Genomic DNA, 23,763 nt, shown 5'->3' with positions numbered 1-23,763 from the left:
TAGCAATAAAGTTATATTGCAGCTATACTGACACTTTAAAATCAGGGCTGGAACATTGTATCACACTTCAGTGTGGACAGCTTGGGGGTAATTCTGATAAAACTGGAGAAGCCAGCAGGAAGGGTTAGAAAATAGGCCTTTTGTCAAGATCTTCCAGTTATACAGCTCAGCAAAGAGGAGGTTCAGGATCAGCATTTACGAATGCAGGTGTGAAAGAGATGTGGCTAAAAATTTGTCCTGCTGAGAAAGTCCTAAGGGTCCTGGTAGGTGAAGGGCTTAACACGAGCCAGCAGCGTGCAGCAGCCCAGTAATGCATCTTCACAAACACCTCATCCTCTGCCGAAGCTTCACATGCAGTGTCTGTGATCTGCCTTGCAGGCGAGTACAACGGTATCCCCAAGCCGCGGCCCCATGGCGATAAGCCCGTGATAACACGTCCCCCCATGAGACCTCCAGACCCACCGTGCAGGGCTCCCATCCCACAGAAGCTGGAGCAGAGGCCGGATCTGATAGCAGGGACAGCAGAAGAAATGCCTTCCTCTGTGTAAGCCAGGGGCTGGACAGGCAGCATCATGTGGGGCCACAGCTCAGCTGTCGGCCCCAGGGGTGGGAAGAGCATAAGGGGGCATGGGGCCACTTGGCAGCAGGAGCTGCTGCCATCTACCAGGAGTGCTGGAAGAGCAGAAGGAAAAACACCACACTGGTTTCCAGCACTGTTGGTGTAGGATGGCTGGAGCTCATGCACGTCCCATTCAATGGGCAAGGGTCTGAGTCACTTTGGGAAAGCTGTGTGAGAGCTGGGTCAGGCTCTGCCCTTAGGGCACAGCTGGGGAGGAGTGTGGCCATAGCAAAAAGCAAACACACTGCAGGAAAAGACAAAGCTCTGAGCCTTGTTGGGTGTAGCTCTGGGGCTGACTTTCCATCATCTTCTCAGTTACTTCTCCCTGCAGCTTGAGCTCTATCCCTGCCTGCTCTCAAAAAGAGTCTCAAATGAGATGTTTCCCAAGAAAGAAGAGATCCTGCTTGGATCTCCATTAAGGAATTGGATGCAGTTCAGCTTCATTATCAGATTTCTTCAAGTTTTAAAGAGAGAGAAACACTGCTGTCCCTCACTGAGATGTGCTTCTCCTTCCCCTGTTATCCTGTGGATTCTCAGGCCATCCTCCCTGTATGCTCACCTGATGCTCTGCCAACAGACTTAAGCTCCAGGATTTGAGGTAGCTGCCTACACAGTGCCTGTGGTGACAGGAGATGGCAAAAATGTTTGTCATCCTGGAAGTCTGCCTTGCTGCAGCCCCTGCATTCTGCTTGAGAGCCCCTTGTTTGGCTGTGTGATGTCCTCTGTCTTCACTCCTTACCCAGAAAGGTGCTGTCAGTTTCAGCTCCATGCTCGCAGGGCAGGAATGGGCTTTGCCTTTTCTTCTCCTGAATTACTTATAATTTTTCCTTTCATGAGGGCAGTTGGAAACTTAATATGAAGCACATCATGAGTGGAGAGGCCATAAAAAGTGACAAGTTCACATTTACACCAGCACATAAATTTTTGAGCAAGAGCATTTAAATAAACCGTAATTAAAAGTGATGAAGGGCTGCCTGATCACAGCAGCGTGTGGGAAACATGAAGTGCATCCAAGAGGAACACAGAAAGGCATCACTAAGAAGTGACTGTCTTCAGTGTCTGCTAATGCTCCTGCTCCTTTCCGTGGCACAAATGCTGATTAGTGAATGGCCTTATCGAATAATTGGAGTGACCTCTTCTCGTGTTCTGTTTGCAGAGTGGCCTCCAGGACCAAGTTCTTTGAGACAGCATCCCGAAGAACCAGCAGGTGAGCCTGCACTCACAGGGCTGCTGTGCTGCAGCAGTGATCCCACTTGGGGGCACAGAGCCATCCCCTGGGGACACCGCACAGTCAGCAGGAGTTGCTCTCAGCTGAAACACCAGCCTACACAAACAGCCCAGAGTGCAAATCCATTCCAAGCAGAGGCTGCATGAAAAATTAATCATAAACCCACTAAGCAGTAAACATGTCAATGTGTGTGGATTTAGATTAGCGTTGTCCATATTGTTCTTACATCTCAGTCTTTGTGGAGGGCACAGTGGGGCAGATCATGGGAGAGATGAGAAGGGCTGGGAGATGGCAGCAGGAGGCAGCGGTGGGACCCACATGTGATGTCTGTGCAGGGTTTAGATCCACATGCCCAGATGGATTCAGTGGGATGGTGGGGTTACAGGCACCATGGTTTTGGGCAGTGTATTTTGTTTAGAAAATATCTGCTCAAATAATCCCCAGTTTTTTGCTCTTAACAATAACTGAGCTCTGCCAAAAGTGCTGGTAGATTTGCTTGTCAGAATTAGAAAACCTGATAGGAGTCGATTGTCTCCAATATCAGCAGTGATTTCTTCACTTGGAAGATAAATCATTGGCCTGACTGCTACACATCACTCTGTTTATTTGCATTCATTCTTTTTTATTCTGTTTTCTTTCACTTTGTTGTACTCAGTTCTTCGTCACCACAAGGCAGGATCCCAGGTGATGAGAGCTGAGACTAAAGGTATGTGTTGGTAACAGTTATCAGCCACAGTCACATGGTGGTCCCTCAGTTCAGCAGATGGGGTCGTGAGAGTCCGGGAGGGGGGAAATGGGATCTCAGGGAAGAGGTTGGGAGAAATGTCCTTTCTGCTGGAGACTTTTGACAAGGGAAAAATCAAGACTCGGCGTGCTGCCTGCTGTCCATTGATGGGCATCACTCTTCAGACCATCCTGCTCTGCTATTCCTGAGCTCCTCCTTGCTGCAGTCAGGGAAAACACAAGCACTGTGGAAACAGTGGTGCCAAGACCCAGGGTTTATTCTGGTTCTGGGTTTGCCGTCACTGATGAACGTACAATGCTGCATGTTTCCATGCTTGTTTTCTTCTTTCAGACAGTGCAACCATCTCAGCCCAGCTAGACCAAGGAGATGTTCTGTGCTTGTGAAATGGATGCGTCACAGCTAAGACTTTCCCAGTTCAAACGACCTGGAGAGCAGCTATCAAACTGGACGATAATTTCCGAGTGTGCTGTCAGAAGTGGCTCAAGAAATTAGGAGATAAAAATGGTCAGAAGACCATTACTACGTTTGTCTTGAACTGTTCCCAGTCCTTTTGCCATTGCTCCCTGCCCAAGTGAGGGATGCTTGCCTGGTGCCTCTGCAGGTGGCAGCAGTGCTGGGTGAGCACCAACAACCAGGCTGTGAAAGGGACAGCAGAGCAGGGAGCTCTGTGCACCTCCACTCTTATTGGGAATTGACCTCAGTGAATGGACAGACATCGCAAAGTTCAATATGCTGATTCCCAGTGCTTGGGTGCTGGGGAAGAACAACTGGAAGTTGTGTCCTTGCCACAAGAGGCTCACCCATATGCTGTATTCTCCTCACTCACGAAGCAGGGGTGTGTTTTTCCACGTGCATTACTGGCAGCACTGCTTGCACTAGGGCTGGCAGGGCAGCAGTGAACTGGAGGGGAGTGGGGGGATGCAGCCCTGCTCCTCCTGCTCCCATCTGCAACTGGAGTTGCTCCCCATAGACCCAGCAGAAGTCTCAGTGCTCGTGATTATTCTGCTGGGCCAGCACAGAGGTGGGGAGGAACTGAAACTCCAAAAATATGGGTCAATGCCTGAAGTTTTTCTATGAGGAACACGGTTTCTTATTTGCTTGTTACTTTAATTTCCAATCCAAGAGATCTCTGGTCTCTTTCCCTCGGCTGCAGTATTGTGTTGATGCCTCTGGTCTGGAAGGGGAGAACATTCCTCCATCCCAGGACCTCTCCCAGTGCCTGTATAGAAGTCTGTAGCTCCGGCCAATGTCAGGGCTCAGTGCTGAGCCGTAGCATTTCCCCGTAGATAGACAATGAGCACTTCCCTGCTTTCTGTCAGCAGTCCAAAGGCAGCTTCTCTCTTTGCAGTAACTTTCCTTGGGTGCTTGGAGCATTCCCAGGGCAGTCACCAAACATTCTTGTTTGTTCCCCAGGTGCTCCATCCCCCCCAAGCATGGCACAGCTGTGCAGGCAGGAGACTGTAGCAGTGCTTTGTAGTGTGCAGGTGCTTTCCTTCTGTGTGCCTCTGCCTGCTTCCTTACTGAATGTGATGCTGGCCTTCGCCAGGCACACAAGTGCTGTGTTGATGGTGCTTCCATCCCCATGGGCTTCATCACTGCCCCCGCTGCTCACTCCTGTGCTCGTACTCTGAGCAGTGGCATGTAATAGTGGCTTTAAAAAAAAGGCATAATGTCACCACCTAGATTACATGCAGCAGCATCTGAGGGCTGCTCCACGCTAAGCTGAGCCCTCTGCTGCACCCTCTCACAAGCAGACAGGGGTGAACAGCATCAAACTGGAGTGCACCGCATTTCTGGCCACATGTCCACCCCCAGAGCTCAACACTGAGTGCCCAGCGTGGGAGTGCCCCTTGGGAACAAGCAGCTCCATCCCCAGAGGTGTCACAGCCGTGGTGTCACCCAGCAGTGTCAGCCCATCACCCCCCTCCCACTGCCAGCAGCCCCTTCTGATTTGAGGACCCATGGGACAGTGGTGGAGTCTGAAAAAACAAAGCCAAGTCTTGTTTTCATCCTCAGCATTGTAAATGGTGAGGAAGCAGTGTAGTAAGAACATGTCTCAGTGTCCTTTTAAATGTGTTTATCACGCATCTGTGCTGGCTTCTTTCTCATTAGCAATGCAGAGCCCTGGGGACTCTGTGCTGCGCTGGGAGGCGCAGCCCCTGCACTGTGCTGTGGGACCGTGGGCCATCAGCCCTGCAGCCATTTGGTCACATAGCAGTGTAGAGTACTTCAATGTTTATAAAGTTTCCATGAAGTTAAATGAAGTCCGTGTGTGGTTTTTATCCTTCTACAAACAACGCCCGAACGTTGCACGAACTGCCAGCCCTGTTGTGCTGCACAGATGGGGCTGCAGTGCCTGGGAAGGCAGCAGGACAAAGAGCCCTATGCCCAGCACTGCTCCTGCACTGCCTTGAGCCACTCACTGTGCCTGGTGGCCATATGGCCCTGTCCCCCTGCAGGTCCCTGCCAGTGCTATGGCTGTGCTCACCATGTGCAGCTCCCCCGGGGCTGTGGTTTGTCCATGGCTGTCCCAGTGTGGGTGCACTGAGCATCACAGCTGCCTGCAAGCGCAGGGCACAGTGACCAGGAGTCCCTGTGTTCCTGCTATTACCCCATGTCAGCCTGTGCGGTGGTTAATGGGACAGCAGACCTGTGGGCTGGCTCGCCTCAGCCCAAATTGCTTCCAACTGCAGCCCTGCAGGGCGGATTTTTTTCTCCTTGTTAGATTTTCATTCCAACAAGCACCAAAAGCATTTGTGAATGTCATTACTGCACTGAAGGGCGCTGGCCAAGTCCAGTGGGAACATTCTGAAGCCACAGTCTTTGCTGTGCTGCAGGGGATGTGGGGGGTGAGCAGCCCCCATTGCAGCTCCTCAGAGAGGCATGGGCTGTGCTGCACACTTTATTGTGTTTTCTTACCTTTAACCTCAGGACACTGTTCAGCTTCCTCTGCCAGCAAACACCTTTCCACGCAGGATGGCTACAAGCTCAGCAGGCTGCTCAATCCTGCTGCATTACTAAAGGGCCCATCCGCAGCTGCCACTGCAGCAGCAGCAGCAGCAGCAGCAGCAGCAGTGTATGTTTCAGGTGTGGGCAGAGCAGAGCATGGAGGGCTCTGGAAGCACCACCTCAGGGTAAGAGGCAGTTTCCTTTCTGTCAGTTCTGGGGTTGGATGGCCAGCAGTGTGGTGCTGTGTGGGATGGGAAGCACAGGTCCATTTTATCACAAAGTTACAGAGGAACGGAGTTACAATTGCTTATAAAGATACTGAAAACAACAACAAAGGAGGAGGACATGGGGCTTTATTAGCGCCTCGTTTCAAGAAATAACATTAATCAAAATTTACTTTTAAAAGGCCCTAAGAGACGTATATGAAGAGATCAGTCAGCTTATGGGTAGAACAAATAACAGCTCAGATAATTAATAGCAAAAATCTGACTGTGAAAAACAGCCTCTGTGAGTTACCCAACACAAAGCCTCATCCATTTAGAAATTACCCAATTATTCTTGGCATCTTCAACACCTACTATTTGTCACACCAAGCAGCATTTCTCATGCACATAACTGAAATGAAAGCCGAATGCAGCATACAGCAGAGCTCCCACAAGCAAAATTCTGCCTTTATTGTACTTTGAACAATGACAGATCTGAAGTTACAAAAGAGCTGAGTGTGGAGCAGGGAGGGCTGCCCAGGGCACAGCATGGGCTGAGGGTTCATGGGGGTCCAGACGTGGGCTTGGGTGTTTCATTGCCCCCAGTGTAGCATAACAGGTTCTGTCTTTGTCCCGAGCCTGGATGGGCTCCTCTGGTTGGTTCTGACACAGACGTTGTCACTCAGCCCAGTGCGGTGATGTCTGTATTGGGGTCACATCCTGCACTGCATCTCCCAGCAGTGCAGTGTCAGCGCTGCCCGGTCCCAATGGCAGTGTGCTGTGGGTCTCTCTTCAATGTGTTTGGGGCAGATCATAGTTCCAATCAAGAAAAACAACAAAGAAGGTGAAAATGGTGGCAACAGTCCAACTGATGTCTTCTTCTAGAGGCAGAATTTGACCTCAAAGACCATTAATTTGGGCTAAGTGATAGAAAAGGCAGCAGTGGTGCAGTGAAGTTACACCCCTCGCAGAACGAAATGTGTGCTCCAACGGAGCTGCAGGCATTGCGGTGGGCGGAGGTTGGCACTCTGCAGCAGTCACAGTGGGATGGGATGGATGGAGGTACTGCAGTGCCGTGCAGGAGCCCCAAGCTCAGCTCTGCCTCAGCATCCAGCAGGTAGTGAACCAGCAGTGGAACTGAGACGTGTCTGTGAGTCCCCACTCCTTTTGGTTATCCCATGGAGTTTACTCCAGGACTTTACTCAGCAATGGTGAAGCAAGCAATTGCAAAGACATTGTGTTCAGTTACTGCTGCTGCGAGCACAGCTGTGGGCTGGGAGTCCTCCCCAGGAGAAAGGCACCAGCAATGGGCTTTTTGGCTTGTTGCAAAGGAAATAAAGTGTATCAATATAGAGAACTCTTTTTATTACAGAGACAAGTTAACAAATAAACCAGCATTAAATTGCCACAGAGCACAAAATACCCAGCACAGAGAGCAGCTTATTATAAATTTACTGTGGTTTTATGTTTGGTGCAGATATGTACTTTGTGAATCGAAAAATGCAGGTTTTCCTGTTGTTTTCAATAGGAATGAACAGAAGTCCTCCTTGCTTCCTCAAAGCAGCGGCCACAATGCCAAAACACAGCTGTGGGCAGGTCAGAGCCCGAGCTGTTGTTCTGGAGGCCCACACCTTCCCCACATGTGGCACTGGAACAGCATTTCTGCAGCCTTGTGCTGAGGATGGATGGCCCCATAGCACTGTTCCCAGCACCCAGGGACAGATGGCATCAGCACCTCAGCTGTGGCTGCTCCCATCCGGCAGCAGGAATCAGAGCCATTCCAGCAGTCATGACATTGTAAAAACATATTTCTACTTCAGAGTGGTGAGAAAATAGACACAGTCCCAGGATCCTGCCCTGAAGTGCACAGATGTTTTGTGCAGCTGAAGAGAGCAGAGATAAAGGGTGTTCTGCTGTCCCTTGGATGCCACCCTATTGGCCAGAGTAGTGGAAGGAGAGCTGCATGCTGACACTGGGACCCCCAGTGTGCTGCATCCATGCTACACAAGGATGGGCTTTAGAAACCTGGGCAGTGCAGAGCCCCCCCAAAATAAATCAAGAGCTTCTGTTGCTATTGGCACATGCTGCCTCACCACCAGATGAATACCCAAGCGCACCCAGTGTGCAGTCAGAAAGAAAGCTCATTACAGAAAACAGGTACCTTCAGCAGTGTAAATGGGGCCATGCCTATATATATGTACACATATGTTTAACATATAGTTTGTTACCAAAACATCTCAGGAGAGATCCTCACGGCAGTGGCAGCTGTGTGGCTGTGGCAAACAGCACTGCTCCAGCTGGAGGGTGCAAAGCCATTCTGTGCTCTGACAGAGCTCAGCTCCTCAGGACTGACCCGCTGCTGTTCACCTGCCCATGCATGGGGCAGGATGTTCACTGCCTGGGCTTAGCTCCATTCCTCCCAGAGCTGAGCAGAAGGCTCCTCCCAGTGTGCAAGCAGTGATGTCACACCAGTGCTGGGCTGTGCTACTCCTTAGCTGCACTGTGCCTTCCCAGGGAGCCCAGGGTCTGAGCTGGACCTGCACTGGGATGGAAGCTCAGCTGGGACCCTCAGGTCAACTGTAACAGGATGAGGATGATAGTGAGATTCTCTTCCCTTTATTAAAGCAAAAATAGACAAGAAAATGCAGAAGAAAACACAAAGTACAGAGATAAATGGCAGGACCTGGACTTTGGTATTTCTTAAACTGTTTTTGTGGGTTTTTGTTTGTTTCCAGTTCCTGCAGCAGCCAATGGAAATAAACCAAGAGACCGTGTTAATCTCCCCCTGGCAAATGCATGCTTGGGTGCCACTGCCCCCAGCTTTCCCTCCTCCAGCATCACAAACAGCCAGTGTGGGGACAAAGCACTGCAGAAATTCACTTTGAAACAGCTGCAGGGCACAGCCCAGGCCCTGCACACACACTGGGGTTCATGTTGGCAGAGTCCTCATAGCACAGAGCAGCAGGGAGCACAGAGCAGAACACAGCCGGGGTCACAGCCTGCTGCACAGCCCCACTTCCTTCGCAGCAGCAAGTGGGTGTATGCAAGTCCCTATTTAGTCTGGTTTCTTCCCCATGTCACAGCAGAAAAATACCCAGCAGGATGCATTTACACTCATTAACTAATGAAACAGTGCTGACACGAGCTTATGCAAAACATAAAGCTATATGAAGAGGCTATTTAGAACAATCATAAACATCCTCCTGTTGATGACAGAGATCAAGGCATTACCAAGCCCATTATTCATCATTCTCTTCTGCTAACAGACAGAAAGCATTCGAGAACAGAACGGTACACCAGCAGGGCCTTCCATTGACTCATCTCAGTGTATGAACAGATCATACCGACACTGAAGGTGCAGCAATAGAGGACTGCTGAGCACACCGGGACCTGCAGGTTGTGCCCACCTACATGGGGGGATATCAGGAGAAAGAGCACAAACAGAGCCACACAAACCAGGAGAGGAGATCTCATTACAAACGTCTGTACAGAGAGAGCATTGGTTCAATAGTTTTGAGTTGGTTTTCTCCACCTCCTCCCTCAGTGAAAACCCTATAGCACGACTGAAGAGTATCTGTAACATTAAATGCTTGTTCCTGCTGAGAGCTTGCAAGGAACCAGGCTGTACCCATGGGCTTTGCCTGCAGAGCTGGAGGTTATGCTCAGCTCTGGACAGGTCCCAGAAGCAGGAGAACCCGCACAGTAGATGGGAGGCTGTGTATGTGGCAACCAACAGGCTGAACCCAGATGCCTTTGTTTTTAAAGACATCTGGCGCACAGCTGCTTGAGGTTATGAGGGGGCACAGAGCACAGTACACCTGTCCCTGCCCCACTCCCTCTCACATGGAGAGCTCTGCAGCAGCAGGAGCAAAGCAGTGTCTGTGTCATGTGAGCACAGTCTGCCAGACAGATCTTGGTGCAAGCTGAGGTCTGTCCCACATCCCATATCAGCAGAAGACATCAGAATCAAACTGATGTTTCTCACTCCCAATGATGCACCCACATTGGCTGTCTCATCACTCCATGTCCTGACAGTTCTGCGTGAGCACAAGATGATGCCACCACCGCCACAGGTTATCATTGCAGCCATCTCCCAAGGTCAGGGCTAACAACCACAGTCACAGATCCCACAGGGCCAGACCTGGCTGCTTTGCTCCTGAGGAGCCCATCTGCTGCCACGGAGAGCAGCTCAGGCAGATGGCAGACAGGTGAGAGAGCTGAGATGCCAGCTGTGCTGACACCTGGCATGTGCAGAGCAGAGGAGGAGTGCAGGCAGGGGTTCAGCTGCTGGGAGGTCTGAGGTCCAAGAGGTGTCAGGCACTTGTGGAGGTGGCACAGCTGTGTCCGAGCAGTTTGGGATGGGGATGGGTGTGCTGAGAGTGCACTGCTGAATGGGCAATATCCAGCTCACCTCAGGAGAGGTGCCCAGGGGGAAAGCAGCAGCCATCACCAATGGAGCCTTCCAAAGCCCATCCTCCTTCCAGTAGCCATGCATGGAGCCAAGCAGCATGGGGCTGAGCAGCCCTGCACAGTGACTGCCAGGAGTCTTCCAGCTGTGGAGGGGTTCTCTCATTCATCAGGTTGCAATTCATCTCTTCCCCTCAGTTGCTCTACTGCAGTATTCAACACATCTGCTTCCCAGCACCATAATACACATAATAAGTCCCAGAGGAGGCCTGTAAAAGTTCCCACACCCAACCTTAGAGGGTCAGCCTGTGCCTCACCTTGTTTTGGTTTACAGAAATACAAGAGCTGGTGGCACATCTCCCATTCTCCCATGGCCCCGGGGCACTAAAAGTCACTGCAGAAAACAAAGGAGCAACCACCCCCAGGTGCTGCAGGCAGGACGTCCTGACCCTGGCCGGCATTCAGTCAGAGGTACCACAGGAAAAAGAGAAATTGAAGGAACCCCAGCAGGGAGGAGTTTGCTACTGTCTGCCTGGCGGCACATCATCTCTTTGGAGGGGATTCCCCAAGGCACTGCAGTACAGTAGTGCAGAAACGATAGGCAGAAGTGGCTGAGATGGAGGCGATGCAACGGGGAGTCCCTCCAGAAGATCACTCAGCATGGAAGTAAATGGGTTTCACTTTTCCAGACAGGATCTTGGGGACCTGCACAGAGATGATCTCAGCCATCATTTCCGGATAGTCCACGCTCACCATATGGGCCTTAATTAAAAGATCAAATGTAAACTGATGCAGATCCTTGGCAATCTAGGAAAGAAAGAAAGTTTGTTAGGGAAAAATTCCCCACTGGGTAATTTCTGTGGGAAATTAGGATGTCAGCAGGAGAAACACAGCAGGGCTGTGCCAGGGCTGCCCCCTGCACATCCAGGAGCACATGGATCCAGCCAGGGCAGTGTGTTGGATTGCTTCTGGAGAAAAGCAGCACACAAGTGCCAATAAAGGAAACTAAAGAAGCAGCTGCGTGTAAGAACATGAACACATTGTCCATGTCTACAAGGGCGGTAACACTGTTTCCCAATGCTCTTACAGGTACAAGATCCCTCCCTGCTGCGTTCCCAAACTTCTGTGCTCCAATTCTATCTGCTGACTGCTAGCTGAGCCCAGGCCGACCCCGCACTGCTCTCTTACAGGATGCACGGAGTCCAGGACCTTGGTGAGCTGGTAAAATCGTCGAGAGCAGGAGGTGGGGTTCTTCCTCTTGCAAGCAATGATCCGGTCGAGTTCCTTAATGTAGTTCATGCGAAGTTCATCAAAGAGCTTCTGGTTCTTCAGGCCATCCACTGGAACTGGAGAAACAAGGAAAGGAAACAGTCAGAGTTGCCCCAGACATGGAAAGAAGAAGAGAGCCATAGCAAAAGTGAAGGAGTGGTCAGTGCAGAGCATGAAGCCCTGCATGTCTGCTCCCTGCAGCCTGGGTCTGATGAGGGGAGGACACAAGCACTCACTAATACTGAAGAAGAGCAGAGCCTTCATGCAGAGAAACTCCTGGGGTGTGATCTGAAGCCACCCAAACTCCTGTGAGAGCTGCCGCATCCTGATGCATTGGCTGTACATTCTGGATTTGTGCATCCGGTACCTGCGAGGAAAAGGGGCACAGGGGTGGAGGGCAGCTCGTGCTGTGCCCAAGGACACTGGCACGTCCCTGGCACCAGGACTGAGCTCCTCCTTGAGGGTGCAGACAGCAATAGGCCTGAAGGCAGGAGAGGAGGGCTTTCCAAAACATGCCTGAGTAACTCTGTGTGTCTGAGAATGGATGGCTACGTGGCATGGCTGGGTTTGGGTGATGCTCTGACTCCCTGGAAGCAGCAATTCACCCCATTTGGTTACACAGAAGGGAAACGAAGCTGACCTTCTCACACAGCAGGTGTGCTCTCACTCACTGCTGTACTTTGTTACTGTTTGTAAGCTCTTTTGCCTTAGTGCTTATAAAACCTGCTCAACTCAAAGCTGATGGTACACCAGAGGGACATCACCAGGAGCTGGAGGAGCTCACAGCACACGTTTATCTCTGCTTCTGCAACCAATCCAGCCTGCTGGAATCAGATCCCAACCCCACTCAGGATCCAGGCAGCACTCAAGCCCCTCACACCTACACTATGGGCTGGTGCTGCTAAGGGCACTGAGAGGGAATAGAAAGAAGGCACAGGAAGACACTGCAGCTCTCCTCATCACTTCTGGAGACTGCTACCACTCCTCTTGGCTTGGATCAGCTCTCAGCTCCTAACTGCCTGGCTGCACATACCATAACTGGGAAGTACAGCAATGCCCTTGCCTGGTACTTGTTTCTCACCCAACGTGACCCGGGCAAAGGGCAAAATGCAGACTGCTGATGTTTGGCACTTACTCATTGAAGACCAAATCTGGAGCAAAGTAAAGCATCCTGGAGTTGACATTAGTGAAAGATCTCCAACCCATGGCAAAAATCATGAGACCCATCCAAGAATACTGGATTATGGACATCTGGTCATCCACATGCAAATTGCGAAATCCTGTTCAAAAGAGAAGCAAAGCACAGCAGAGGGATGTCACAAATCAGTGCTGAGCTCCAGCAGTTCCTGGAACTGTCCTCATGCAGAGGCAGTCAGATGCAGAACTGAGCCCTCATTAACCAATAACCTCTTCTGGGTGAAATTCTGGCACTCTCAGAAGTCACCATTTTCTCATTTTGAGAAAATCACATGTTATTTCAATCAAACATTAAAACAATTCCAGCACTGTTGGTGTGTAATTATAATCTGTGGTGCATAATTACACTCCACTGAAGAGAGCATCTGTCTCTTGCTCAGAAAGCTGTCAACTGCAAATGAGCACAAGTGGTGTTTCATTGTTGCCTGTGATTGCTTTAGGTCCATACACTCCCATCCCAGCTTTCCTATCACCCGCCCAAACAGAACGGCCTGTGTGTACCAGAGTAGCAGGTACCTCCATCCCCAGGGCTCCCAGCTGCCTGTGGGCAGGACTGCCATCTCCAGGAGCTGCACACAGCACATTTGCAGAGCATGGGTAGAAATGGAGCAGCTCAGAATCAGACATATTCAACCTTAGGACGTATCTATGTTGGAATTCTGTATTTAAGTGTTAACATGCTTCACACACACACACACACAAAAAAAAAAAAAACAAAAAAAAAAAAAAAAAAAAAAAAAAAAACAAAAAAAAAAAAACCCACAAAACCAAAACAAACAACCCCCCACACACACACTCACACACCTTTTGACATCTCCGGTGTATCTGTTCAGAGATGTACTGATGTACATTGCCTACTGATGTATAATACACAGTGGCAGTGTGCTGGAATGTCCTCCTACTCTGCACTCACTACTGTCCTCCATACCACCTGCCCACTCAGAGGGGTTTCAGAGGAGCTGTGCTGCTGCTCTGAGATGGAGCCTGCAGGAAGGAACACTGATGTGCAGCCATGAGGATGGACATTTGGTCAGTGTGCTGTATCCTCACCTTCTGCCAAAATCAACAGGCTTTGTTTTCCTCCCCTTTTAAATTGCTCTTTGAGGAGAAAAGATCTTCTCAGAGAGGATTAATAGACCAAAGATGAGCAGGGAGGGGACATCTCTGGGTGGCTGTGTCCATGTGCAGCACAGTGAACACCAGTGTCCCAAAGAACCCCTTCAGGCTGCAGTTCTTACCCACTCAGACTGGTTTTCTCCTAAGCACTGCACTATCAGCTCCCAGTGTCTCAGTTGGATCCCTGCCCCTCTCTGGAAGCCTGCTGTCTCCAGGCAAGGCAGATGGTGTATGGCCGACATGACTGCTAAAGAAAAACACAAACCTACAGCCATTATGCATTGCTGAGTTTCTTATATGGCATAGCTGAGGAGACACATGTTGATACCTTCTGCAGAGAGCAATCACTGCAGAAGTAATATTAACTTAATGGACGACTGGAAAGAGATGAAAGCATAATCTTTTTCTTGTGAATAACCATAAGGTAGCAAAACTAAGAAGTAAATTCTTTATCTTCTCTCCTGATGTACAGTGCTGTGTCAGAATTACATCTCCCTAAGAGATCAGCACTTGAGCACCTCATATGTTACCCTAACGCAGCATTTCTATAAAAATAAATGCTCATTTGTTACCTTGGAAATGTGATAGTCCAGAGAATGGGAAAAAAAGAACACAACACATTGCACCGTCACAGTTACACAGAGAGTTAAACACAGGGCAAGGCAGCAGATTTGAAGCAGAAAAGCAAGTGATGGATGGGCTGCAATACCTACAAGACCCCAATTGACACAGCAGGCACACCAAATTTTGCAACAGCTGCAACAAACAGCAGCATCTGCAAGGGAAGCTTGGCCCCGGCCAGGAGCACCTTCCTGCTGCTCCCCCACAGAGCAGTTCCTTCTTTACAGGATGCTTTCCTAGTTCCTTTGGGAACAAATTAAGACTTCCTATGTGCAGCCAGTTAAAATGATTTTTAAACCAATGCAATCGAGTGTCAATCTGAATTAACAATGACATCTTAACAACATTTCAGTGAAGGGAAAACAGGGATTCAACCAGAACTTGAATTCTGTATTCCAGTAGCTTTCTTGGCAAGCTGTGCTTAGTTATTTGTTACGGGGAAAGCATGGTTTGATTCTAACTGCCATGGCAAACACAGCTCAGAAACACTCCTGCTCATGGCAGTCCTGTCTCTGACACTCCAAGATACTATTAAAACTTTGCTGAAAGCAGTGCAGCAGCACCACAGAGCTATTAACTGCCCTAGGCATTTGGATTCAGCATGAGATGCAAGGTTAATCCTCAACTTTTAACCAGTAGTAATCCAATGCTGTGACACCAGGCCAACACTGCCCAGAAGGAGGTGCCACTGCCCCCCACCCAAGCACAGCACTCACTACACCGCTACAGGGCACAGGGCTGCTCTGTACAGGCAGCCAGAGCCGCTCTCATCATTGTTGTATCTGGCAGGCAGCAGGGGCAGTGTGGTCCCCCAGCTCCTCTCTGCTAGCCATGCTCATTACGGGCTTGCAACCTCCCAGCAGACCCAGAGCAAATCCTTCTGTTTTGCTAAAAACACTGACGTCCCACTGGTTTAAATTGGCTGAGTTCTGCTTCTATTACTTCTCCATCTGCACTGCTTCCAGCACATCACTGTCCCCTGTGCCCACTCGGCATCAGGATGCCCCACCATCTGAAAGCACATCAGACAACGAACAGCTTCAGAAACTTCTGGCCAGCAGACCATCCTTGGCTACCTGACAGGATGCTGCCAGCTGTGGGGTGGTGGGGAGCTCTGCTGGCTGCCAGCACAGTCACCCACGACCATCAGAGCCACCATCAATGACCACCACCCACCAGAGTCATTCACAGATGACCTCCCCACAGAACAGCCAGAGCATGGCAGGAGCAAAGGAACCATATAACCATAGCCTAGAGCACAGAACAGTAACAATGCCATCATTGTTTACTCCTTCCCTGGAAAATATCAGAAGGGTGACTAAGTGGTAAACTTGCTGTTATTACTGTTCAGCTCTGGTGTTGGCATGTGTCACAGAACCACCAGAAGGCTGCAGATCACAGATGGGCAATGCTTCAGCTTGAGGTAAGTGTAGCTGATAGGGAAGGCAGCAGTGAGATGCCAGGGCTCCGTGTACTGCGGTACCTAGGGGTGCTGTAGGCAGCTTCAGGAGGATGGCTGGTGCCTGGGGGCAAGCAGCGAGAGCATCCACACACACAGCATGACTGTGCAGAGCTCTGATGGAAGCCAAGGGCACCGTGGCCCCACAGTGGTCCCAGTGCCTGCAGATGGGGCCATGGCCACACAAGGACTTCCCAGCACCCACAGAACATAATGTGCAGGTGCTTATCTTCTGTTCAGAGAAGAATTCTGTAGGTTTGGTTCAGACAGCTCTGGAAGTGGAGCAAAACCACTGCAGTGAAAATAGAAAGAAAGCAGGACCCTGAGACTCCAATGAACATCATCCCTTTGCATACACGGGGAAGACGGTGCATGCCTGTGTGATGACGTGCCAGAGCACTGCCAGCATGGACAGAACTCAAAGGCCTGAGTACCTTTGCTTTCTGTCACACCATGGCCACCCTTCCCATGAATCAGCCACTAAAAAAAAACAAACCTGGTGTTGCTGCAGTCTGGTTTATGAGGAAGTTACAGGGACAGACACCTCATAGAGCACTCCCCAGGAAACATGGCTGTGCAGTACAGGTTGCAAACCACCCCCCCTTTGAGCCTTCCATGGAGGCACAGCAAACAGTGGGGTGTTAGGATGGTGGCAGGGCTGGGATCTGATCCATCTGTCCTCACCTGGCAAAGCCTTTGCCCACTTGACGACATAGACCAGCTGCCTCTCTCCGAGCTCGTTCAGGCTGCTCAGCAGGTTGGAGAAAGAGTCTGGCTGGCTGTTGTCATGGCCAGCACACACCACAGCGGGCTCGATGGCTTCCAACACGTTGAGGAAGATGGGCTGGCATTCAAAGCCACCAATGTGTGTCATGGCCATCTTAGGTGCTTGCTCCTCCGTGGGGCTGGACGAGCTGGCTGCCTCAGCTTCGTCTTGTGTCTTCAGGCTGCCCAGCTTCTTCACTTTGCGGGCTGTGGAAAGGACAAACTTTAGCATGACACAAAAGAAAACAAAAAAAAAACAAACCATGAGGTTTCTTGGCTTCCATTTCCATCGGTTTTGTTGGTTTTGCAAAAAGCAGAAGTGAGAGCAATGAGCCATAACAATGCACACAATGCAGGCAGTCCGGGGAGAGCAGAGCACCACAGGCAGCATGTATGGACAAAGGGGGATACACACTGCACAAAGAAAACTGTTCGTTCATTAATCTTACATGGGAAAAACAAGCATCATTTACATCCTCAGCCACAACAAGTCTATTATTAATTCCCAGTTAGAAATGAAGAAGAAGAATGAGGAAAAGAGAAGTGGATTAACTCAAGTGCAGATCCCAACAGTCAGCATCAAAAGGAATTCCATTCAGAGAGCCTGTGGGGTTGGGGCTGCAGGGAGCAGATGGACGTGCCCACAGCCAAGTGCCCCAGTTGTAGTACACCAGCTCTGAACTTCATGTGCTAACTTCATGCTCTGCTATAGCATGTCTTGGGAGCTCCAGACCTCCAGAGTGTTAGCAGCTACCTAACCCAGTGCCTGCAGGACAGTGCTCAGCACAGCACAGGTTGGCAGGCTGCTTGAAAGGAACTGCTTTCATACTTCACTGACTGCAAAAAGCTCTAATTAATTAAAGAAGAAAAAAAAAATAGCTGATCACTTAATTCAAGCGGAGAATTTAACATCAAACTGATTGTTCTTGGGGTTTTGGCTCCCACATTACATGATACTTATCTCAGTTTTCTTTTCAGCTGTAATTAGAAAAATAAGCGGCAAGACATAAAAACGCCAACTGAGAGAGCAGCTCTATAAATCAGCTCTGAACGCTGATCTGTAAGGAATGCCCTTTGGATGATCTGCCATGATTAAGGCAGGCTGCCCTGCAGAAAAAGGAGAGGAAAACTAATAAAATTAAAGGAGGGCAGTGGGAAAGCAAGGCTACAGTGTGGCATGATAGACTTCAGTGCTTGTTTGCGTGGGGCTCTGGGGCACCTGCATCCACTTCAGCAAAGCCATCTGATGGTCACAGTGCCTGCAGCAGTGGGGTGATGGGGAATGCAGGTGTGGGCTTAAGGAAACAAAACCAACCAAACCCCATCTTCCAAAGGTGAACATGAAGTGACAATAAGGGCTTGAGAACCTATAAAGCCAAACCTGTGCTGTGTGGAACACATGCATATCCCAATTTAAATAATGCATTTTTTTTTCCTTTTTTTTTTTTTTTTTAAAAAAACTTTCATCTGAATTGCAGTAAGAAAAGAGCAAACAAAGAATGATGCTGGCTCAGAGACTGCAGTCATAAACCAGAAGAGGAGGGCAGACAGCAGTGAAGTCAGATAATAACTATTCCTATTGGAGGAACCTTATGTTTGTGTTCTGAGGAGCTCTTATTCCACAGGGGCCTGAATTGCTGTTTGCAGATGGAGAAAGGCTCAGAGTTACAATGCAGGCAGACATCTATGGCCTTCAGCAGGATGCTCTGGGTTGGGAACTATGAGTTGTCCTCCAAAACTCAACCCTGCACACAGCAGTCTTCATGTCTGTTTTAAATTTGGAAGTGCTGGGGTGCAGGCAGGTACCTGACCTAACACAGTTTGTACACAGACTGCCTCAGTGCCACCTCCCTGGTGCAGGAGCCATCTCCATGGTGGCTGCTATGCAGCTGCTGCTAGGAACAAGAATTGAAAAGAGAGGAAATGCAAGAACACCAAAAAGAGCCGCTTCTTCCAGTGCATCTCTGAAATACTCCAGAAGCATTACAAACATCTGATGTGAGATTTCTCTCTCCAAGTTTTAGACATGTCTAGTGCTCATTAGCACTGTTACTCACTTGGTAACTGCGCAACAACAGACACCCAGATTTGATTTCCTCTTTAAGGACATCTGTTCTGTTACACCTCTGCCCCAGGACAAGGCAAGGCAGGCAGAAACCTGCGCTGTCCTTTCCCTACACGTGGTGTGAAGCTTTGGGGTTTGTTAGTAGGTACATCCAGCCTGGAAGATTCAGCACACCGTTATCAGCTCAGTGAGTCACACACAGTGCAGCTGAGATTCTCCTTTATTTTTTCATTTATAAAGCATTTTGTGAATTTGAGAAGGTGGGAAAAAAAGCAACCCTTGGATGACTATAATTATATAGTATCATGATAGAGCATTAGTCATTGCAAAATTACAAGGGAGTCCCTTATATAGCAATTAAGGAAGTTAGACACCTTTGAATGAAGAGAACTCGGCCAGCTTTCAGCCAGCACTCACTGGAGAACAGTCTGAGGAGTGCAAAATGTGTGCTGGTAACACTGAAAAAGTGCCTTTCCCCAGGCAGGACCTGGAGGTCTCAGCAGTTCCAGGCACTGTTATCCAGCCTCAGCTTTGGGCAGAACAGCAGCAACCAACAGAGATCTCATCAGAACCCGATTCTGTCAATCCTACCATTGTTCTTTCTTGCACATCGTTCTAAGTTTGGATAATTCTAGTTGATAATTACAATAGCATTGGCATAGTAGACCCATAAGAGATCTAACTCAGCCTGACCCACATTAATTTAAGAAAAATAAAACCCACTAAAATGATATGAAGTCAATACATTACTGCTGACATGACTTTTAATCACCCAAGTGATACATCTCAAAAGTAATTACGAATGTTGAAATGACACCAAACAGGTCTGCCCTTCTGAGGGTTGCCCTTGGCCCCATGTAGTGCACATGTACATTCATTCCAAAAAGCAAGTTAAACATATCCGCTAGTTATAGGGCAATGCAAGGATGGGAAAACAGCAACGAGCTGTAAGGACTGATCACTGAGCAGGTCTGCTGACAAGCTCTGCCTGCTTCCCAGAGAGCAGGTACCCAAGGCACCAGAGAAGCAGGCTGTACTTTGAGCACGTTTGGCAGCATTCTGCAGTCCTCCAAAAGCTGATGGAGAAACAGAAACCTGAGCAGCAATACAGCTCAGTGGCTACAGGACTAACAAGGTCCCCATTCACATGAAGGAGAAAATACTGACCTGGGGAGCACCTTACCACTGCTCTTACCACTGATGCTGCTGATACTGGGAAAGTGCTGTTTGCAGTACAACAAGGTGATGGCAAACTTCAAAAGGCACAGAAACAATAAAAATTAGGCAGCATGCTCTGGCATAAGAACATAATGAATGTTATCTGGGTAGCTGTAAATAAGGCTAAGGGGTTATTAAGTCACAGCCAACGAAACCCACTGCAGGGGGAATAAAAGGTGGTTTTTCAGTCAGACGAGCAAGTCTGTAATAAAAGAATCTGGTTGCTGGAAACGCAGGATAATGGAGATGAAAAACCAGAAACGTCTGTCACAGAAGTGAGTGTAACCAACCACCACAACAGCCTGCAAAACATGCTAGCATCTGCATTACTGGTAATGCTTGCAGTAAGATTGAATGTTTGTAAGGCAGGAGTTCCATTTTGACTGCAGTAACTGGAACTGAATTAGGACTAAGTACAGGTCTGACTCACACTCGGGCTTCCACAGGGCGTCAGCACGTCTCACAGCAGCCTCCAGCCAGTGTCTCATAGTGTTGTGGAAGCTCTGCACAGCACAGGAGCAGTGCAGAGCCCAGTGCTGGGGCCACAAGTAGAGCCGTGCAGCAGAAGTGCTGGGAGCAGGAGCAGTCCAGGACCTCAAACGCCATGGCTGATATGTGCTGGCAGCCCATGGGCAGGGGGCCCTTACAACCGAGCCCTGCTGTCCCTACAGCTGCATGGGCTGAATGCACGTTGTGCAGGAAACAGGCATTCATGTGCCTTCATGTGCAGCACATCTGTGCAGGTACCTGAAACTGCAGCACAGAGAGGTGCAGGGGAGAGAGCGAGCTATGCACTAGGAGGACTGGGCTAACAAGGCCAGCACCAGTACTGCTTTGGTGGCTTTTTGTTTTTTAACTTCTCTCTCATTGGCTTTACAGTGTTGATTGAGAGAGAAGATTCTGTTTAATGGATTTCAGCTTTCAGGTCAGAGTGATCTCAATCAATAATGAAATGCTTCAAAATATTGCCATTCTGTGCCAAACAGACAGCCCTAAATAAGGCATTCAGCACAAGCTCCTCCCACCATTAAAATACTCCATGCTGCAGCTCTGCTGGCCATGCCCAGCTCTATTATATCCTACAAGCGCCTACTAATTAACAAGCAGTTAAACCCAACTGGTGGGAGCTTGGAAGCATTTCCAAATGCTGCGGTTCTACTGTGGGAGAAATAACTGCGGGCAAACTCAGAGCAGGCATGTTTGCAACAATTGCCTTTAAACAGACATTCAAACCAAATGTAAAACAGGCCGAGCAGAACAGGTCAGGGTGACCCAAAAAGCTCAGGAAAAAAAACTGAGGGGAAAAAAAAAAAAAAAGAAGAGAAGGGGGGCTCAGTGTTCACATTGCTTCTGCAGCACCGAGAGGAAAGCAGCAACACTGCCTGCCCTGCCTACCAGGAGCTGCACTTCCATCACTGCTTCAGATTTGTTTCTCACTGCTGCCAGCACAGACGGAGCAGGTGGGTTCCTGTCTGCTGGATGTGAGCATGCAGAGCTGCTAGAACTGTCCTGGGGGAGAAATGACATTAGACCGGTGCTCCTTCCTGAGTTGTAAACCAGAACCTTTCCAGCAGTAAATTCTTTACAATGACGCTGCATCCTCACAGTTCTGTGTGGTACTGCACAACCCAGCAGCATTGGCCCAACACCGATACCCCTGGTGGAGGAGGGCTGCCTTCTGTGCTGAGCCTTTCATTCTCTGCTTTTCTTGTGTGAGCTGTGCTTCCCCTGCACTCAGCTGCCTGGGGTGTCTCCATCACAGGTCAGCCCCCCCAGCACATTTCTTGGGGCATTTTTATTTCCATCCTCATAGCAAACAAATCCAAAGCTGAGCCGCACAGAGGTGCTGGAAATAGCACAATTAAGTTCTGCATGTTTTTGAGGCAGAAAGAAAGAGAAGTGGGCCCAGGATATATTGAAGCTTCTATTTTGAAATGCTGATATTTCAGGCAAATAAAATGGGCCTATTTGCAGGAACATGAGACTCACTGGCACAATTGTTTGACATTCTAGGTTTTGGACAGAAAATATTGGATTTTGAGTCAGTTTTGGTGGAGCTGCATATTTGGGGACGCAGATAAGCTACAACAATGCTCATTCAAATGCTGGGGTTGTATTTCTATAAAGAAAATTGTCCCTTTCCCCAGATCTACCTGTGAAAAATCATATTAAAACAGGAGTCTGCTGTTCAAGAAGGCTTTGGTCTGGCTAGAACCCAGTCACCTGGCTGCTGAGGCATCAGTTCAGATCATGATGTTTTAAATTAAGGAAAAATAATGCTTCCTGAAACTGAAACACAGATGTAATAAGTTAACTTCTGGGTATTAGAAGTGTGCAGCTGTTTCCAGAAGTTCCCAATGCTCTGTCAGCCTCACTCCCACATTCCCTGACTGCTGCAGAAGGAGCTTAGCACATCACTCTGCCCCACACAACAGGAACCAACAGACATCATCCATACCTCCAAGAGTCATCCCTGCCTCGTAGCACTTCCGCAGTCGGCAGGAGGGGCAGTTTTTCCTCCTGAACTTGTCGATGGTGCAGTCGTTCCGGCTAGCACACAGGTACTTCTGCTTACCTAGAAACACCAGAAGGAATGGTATGTGGGTGGTGGGCACCAATCAGACCAGACGCAAAAAGAGAAATGGGCTCGCATTGCTTCAGTATCACTCAGCATCCACTGGGCTCTCACTACAATCAACAGCACTGCTGCATTTCCACCAGTGCTGTGATGCTTTACTCAGAACTGCCTCTCCTTTCTCACAGCTCTGCAGCCCAGAAGTTGGTAGCAGCACACGATGCTCAGAAGTGCTCTCCTGGGCTGCAGGGATGGCTCCTAACCAGCACAGTGAGCACAGCACAGCGAGCACAGCCTATTCCCACAGGGCTGGCTGCCCACATGCAGAGTGCTGCCACCAGTGAGCTTCGAGCAGCTGGCACTGCCTTCTAGTCAGAGGAAGAAACAGAGAAAGGCAAGAAAGTGACCGTGTCAGTGCCAACTTCTTGGGTCACTCCAGAAAACTTCTGATGGAAGTAGGGGGAAAAAAAGCAACACATTTCTTCAGCTGCTGCTACTAAAGGGGCTCACTGTCAGATATATCTGCTTGGTATAGAGATGCTACCATGCATCTTTATGTGGGGTTTACAGAGATTACCTTTTAGAAGAGGAGAATCGCTTTTGCACTGTCCAGCACTGTAGAAATATGTAGTTCTATAATGTGATGGAAAGCACAGCAATAATGACAAGGTGGTAAAGCCTCTGACTGCAGTAAATGAGGACAAGCTCAAATACAGCAATCGTGGACACAGAAATGAAGGGGAAAAGCTGCTTACCTTTGGAAGGCCTCAGGTAGGCAGAGATCTCCAGAGAAATACCCTCACCTCCACTGCCAGCCCTTAAGTGAGGGCTGGGAAGGGATGGATCCTGGTTCCATTCCTTCCATCACTTAGGTACACTGCATGCACTTGAGCTCCCCTGGGCTAGCCCTGTCCTCCCGCCAGGTGCTCCATTACTGTTTGAGGCCACAACTTAGCATTTCTGCTACAAACTAATTAGCAACTAACAACTGAAACCTAATGAAGCATAACTAAGATAAGGATGCTTTGCGCATCTTTCATAAGTTATTCATCTCTTGCTTGGCTCTTTGCTTTAATGACAGCAGCTTTCCCTCCAATGAGTCTCCAGAATGCTGCAGGTGACCATGGAGCTGCTCAGGTGCTGCTGCTGCACATCTCTGCAGTTTGCAGAATTGAGTGCCTGGAGAGCAGCTGTCCCTCTTCTATTCACGATTCCCTTCGCAGTGCTGTTTGGAGATTAGTTACTTTTGATGCCGCCCATTCCTTCTAATAGGACTTGCTGCCTGAAGCTTACAGGCTGGTGCTGGGGAGCTCATAGCTTAAGGAGC

The 23,763-nt window shown here is 49.2% G+C and overlaps 2 protein-coding genes across 5 annotated transcripts in view; one reads left to right on the top strand and one right to left on the bottom strand.

Moving 5' to 3' along the window:
* The window catches only part of OPHN1 (oligophrenin 1), a 45,833-nt gene extending 40,981 nt beyond the window's left edge, over positions 1-4,852 (top strand). For all 4 annotated transcript variants that reach the window (XM_032444514.1, XM_015860017.2, XM_015860014.2 and 1 more), the window contains 4 exons: positions 379-544; positions 1,776-1,826; positions 2,503-2,553; positions 2,923-4,852. In XM_032444514.1, the coding sequence (XP_032300405.1) occupies positions 379-544; positions 1,776-1,826; positions 2,503-2,545 (260 nt within the window). In that variant the 3' untranslated portion in view covers positions 2,546-2,553; positions 2,923-4,852. The remainder of the gene's footprint in view (positions 1-378; positions 545-1,775; positions 1,827-2,502; positions 2,554-2,922) is intronic.
* Positions 4,853-5,877: 1,025 nt separating this feature from the next.
* The window catches only part of AR (androgen receptor), a 47,112-nt gene continuing 29,226 nt past the window's right edge, over positions 5,878-23,763 (bottom strand). Inside the window, exons 3-8 of the mRNA XM_015860019.1 lie at positions 22,320-22,436; positions 16,498-16,785; positions 12,556-12,700; positions 11,657-11,787; positions 11,340-11,497; positions 5,878-10,958 (exon numbers count right to left, since the gene is read on the bottom strand). Of these exons, the coding sequence (XP_015715505.1) occupies positions 10,803-10,958; positions 11,340-11,497; positions 11,657-11,787; positions 12,556-12,700; positions 16,498-16,785; positions 22,320-22,436 (995 nt within the window). The 3' untranslated portion in view covers positions 5,878-10,802. The remainder of the gene's footprint in view (positions 10,959-11,339; positions 11,498-11,656; positions 11,788-12,555; positions 12,701-16,497; positions 16,786-22,319; positions 22,437-23,763) is intronic.

Source organism: Coturnix japonica, chromosome 4 (assembly GCF_001577835.2).
Source record: "Coturnix japonica isolate 7356 chromosome 4, Coturnix japonica 2.1, whole genome shotgun sequence".
NCBI lineage: Eukaryota > Metazoa > Chordata > Aves > Galliformes > Phasianidae > Coturnix > Coturnix japonica.
The sequence above is the reverse complement of the archived record's forward strand: the minus strand, read 5'-3'. Positions and strand labels throughout refer to the sequence as shown.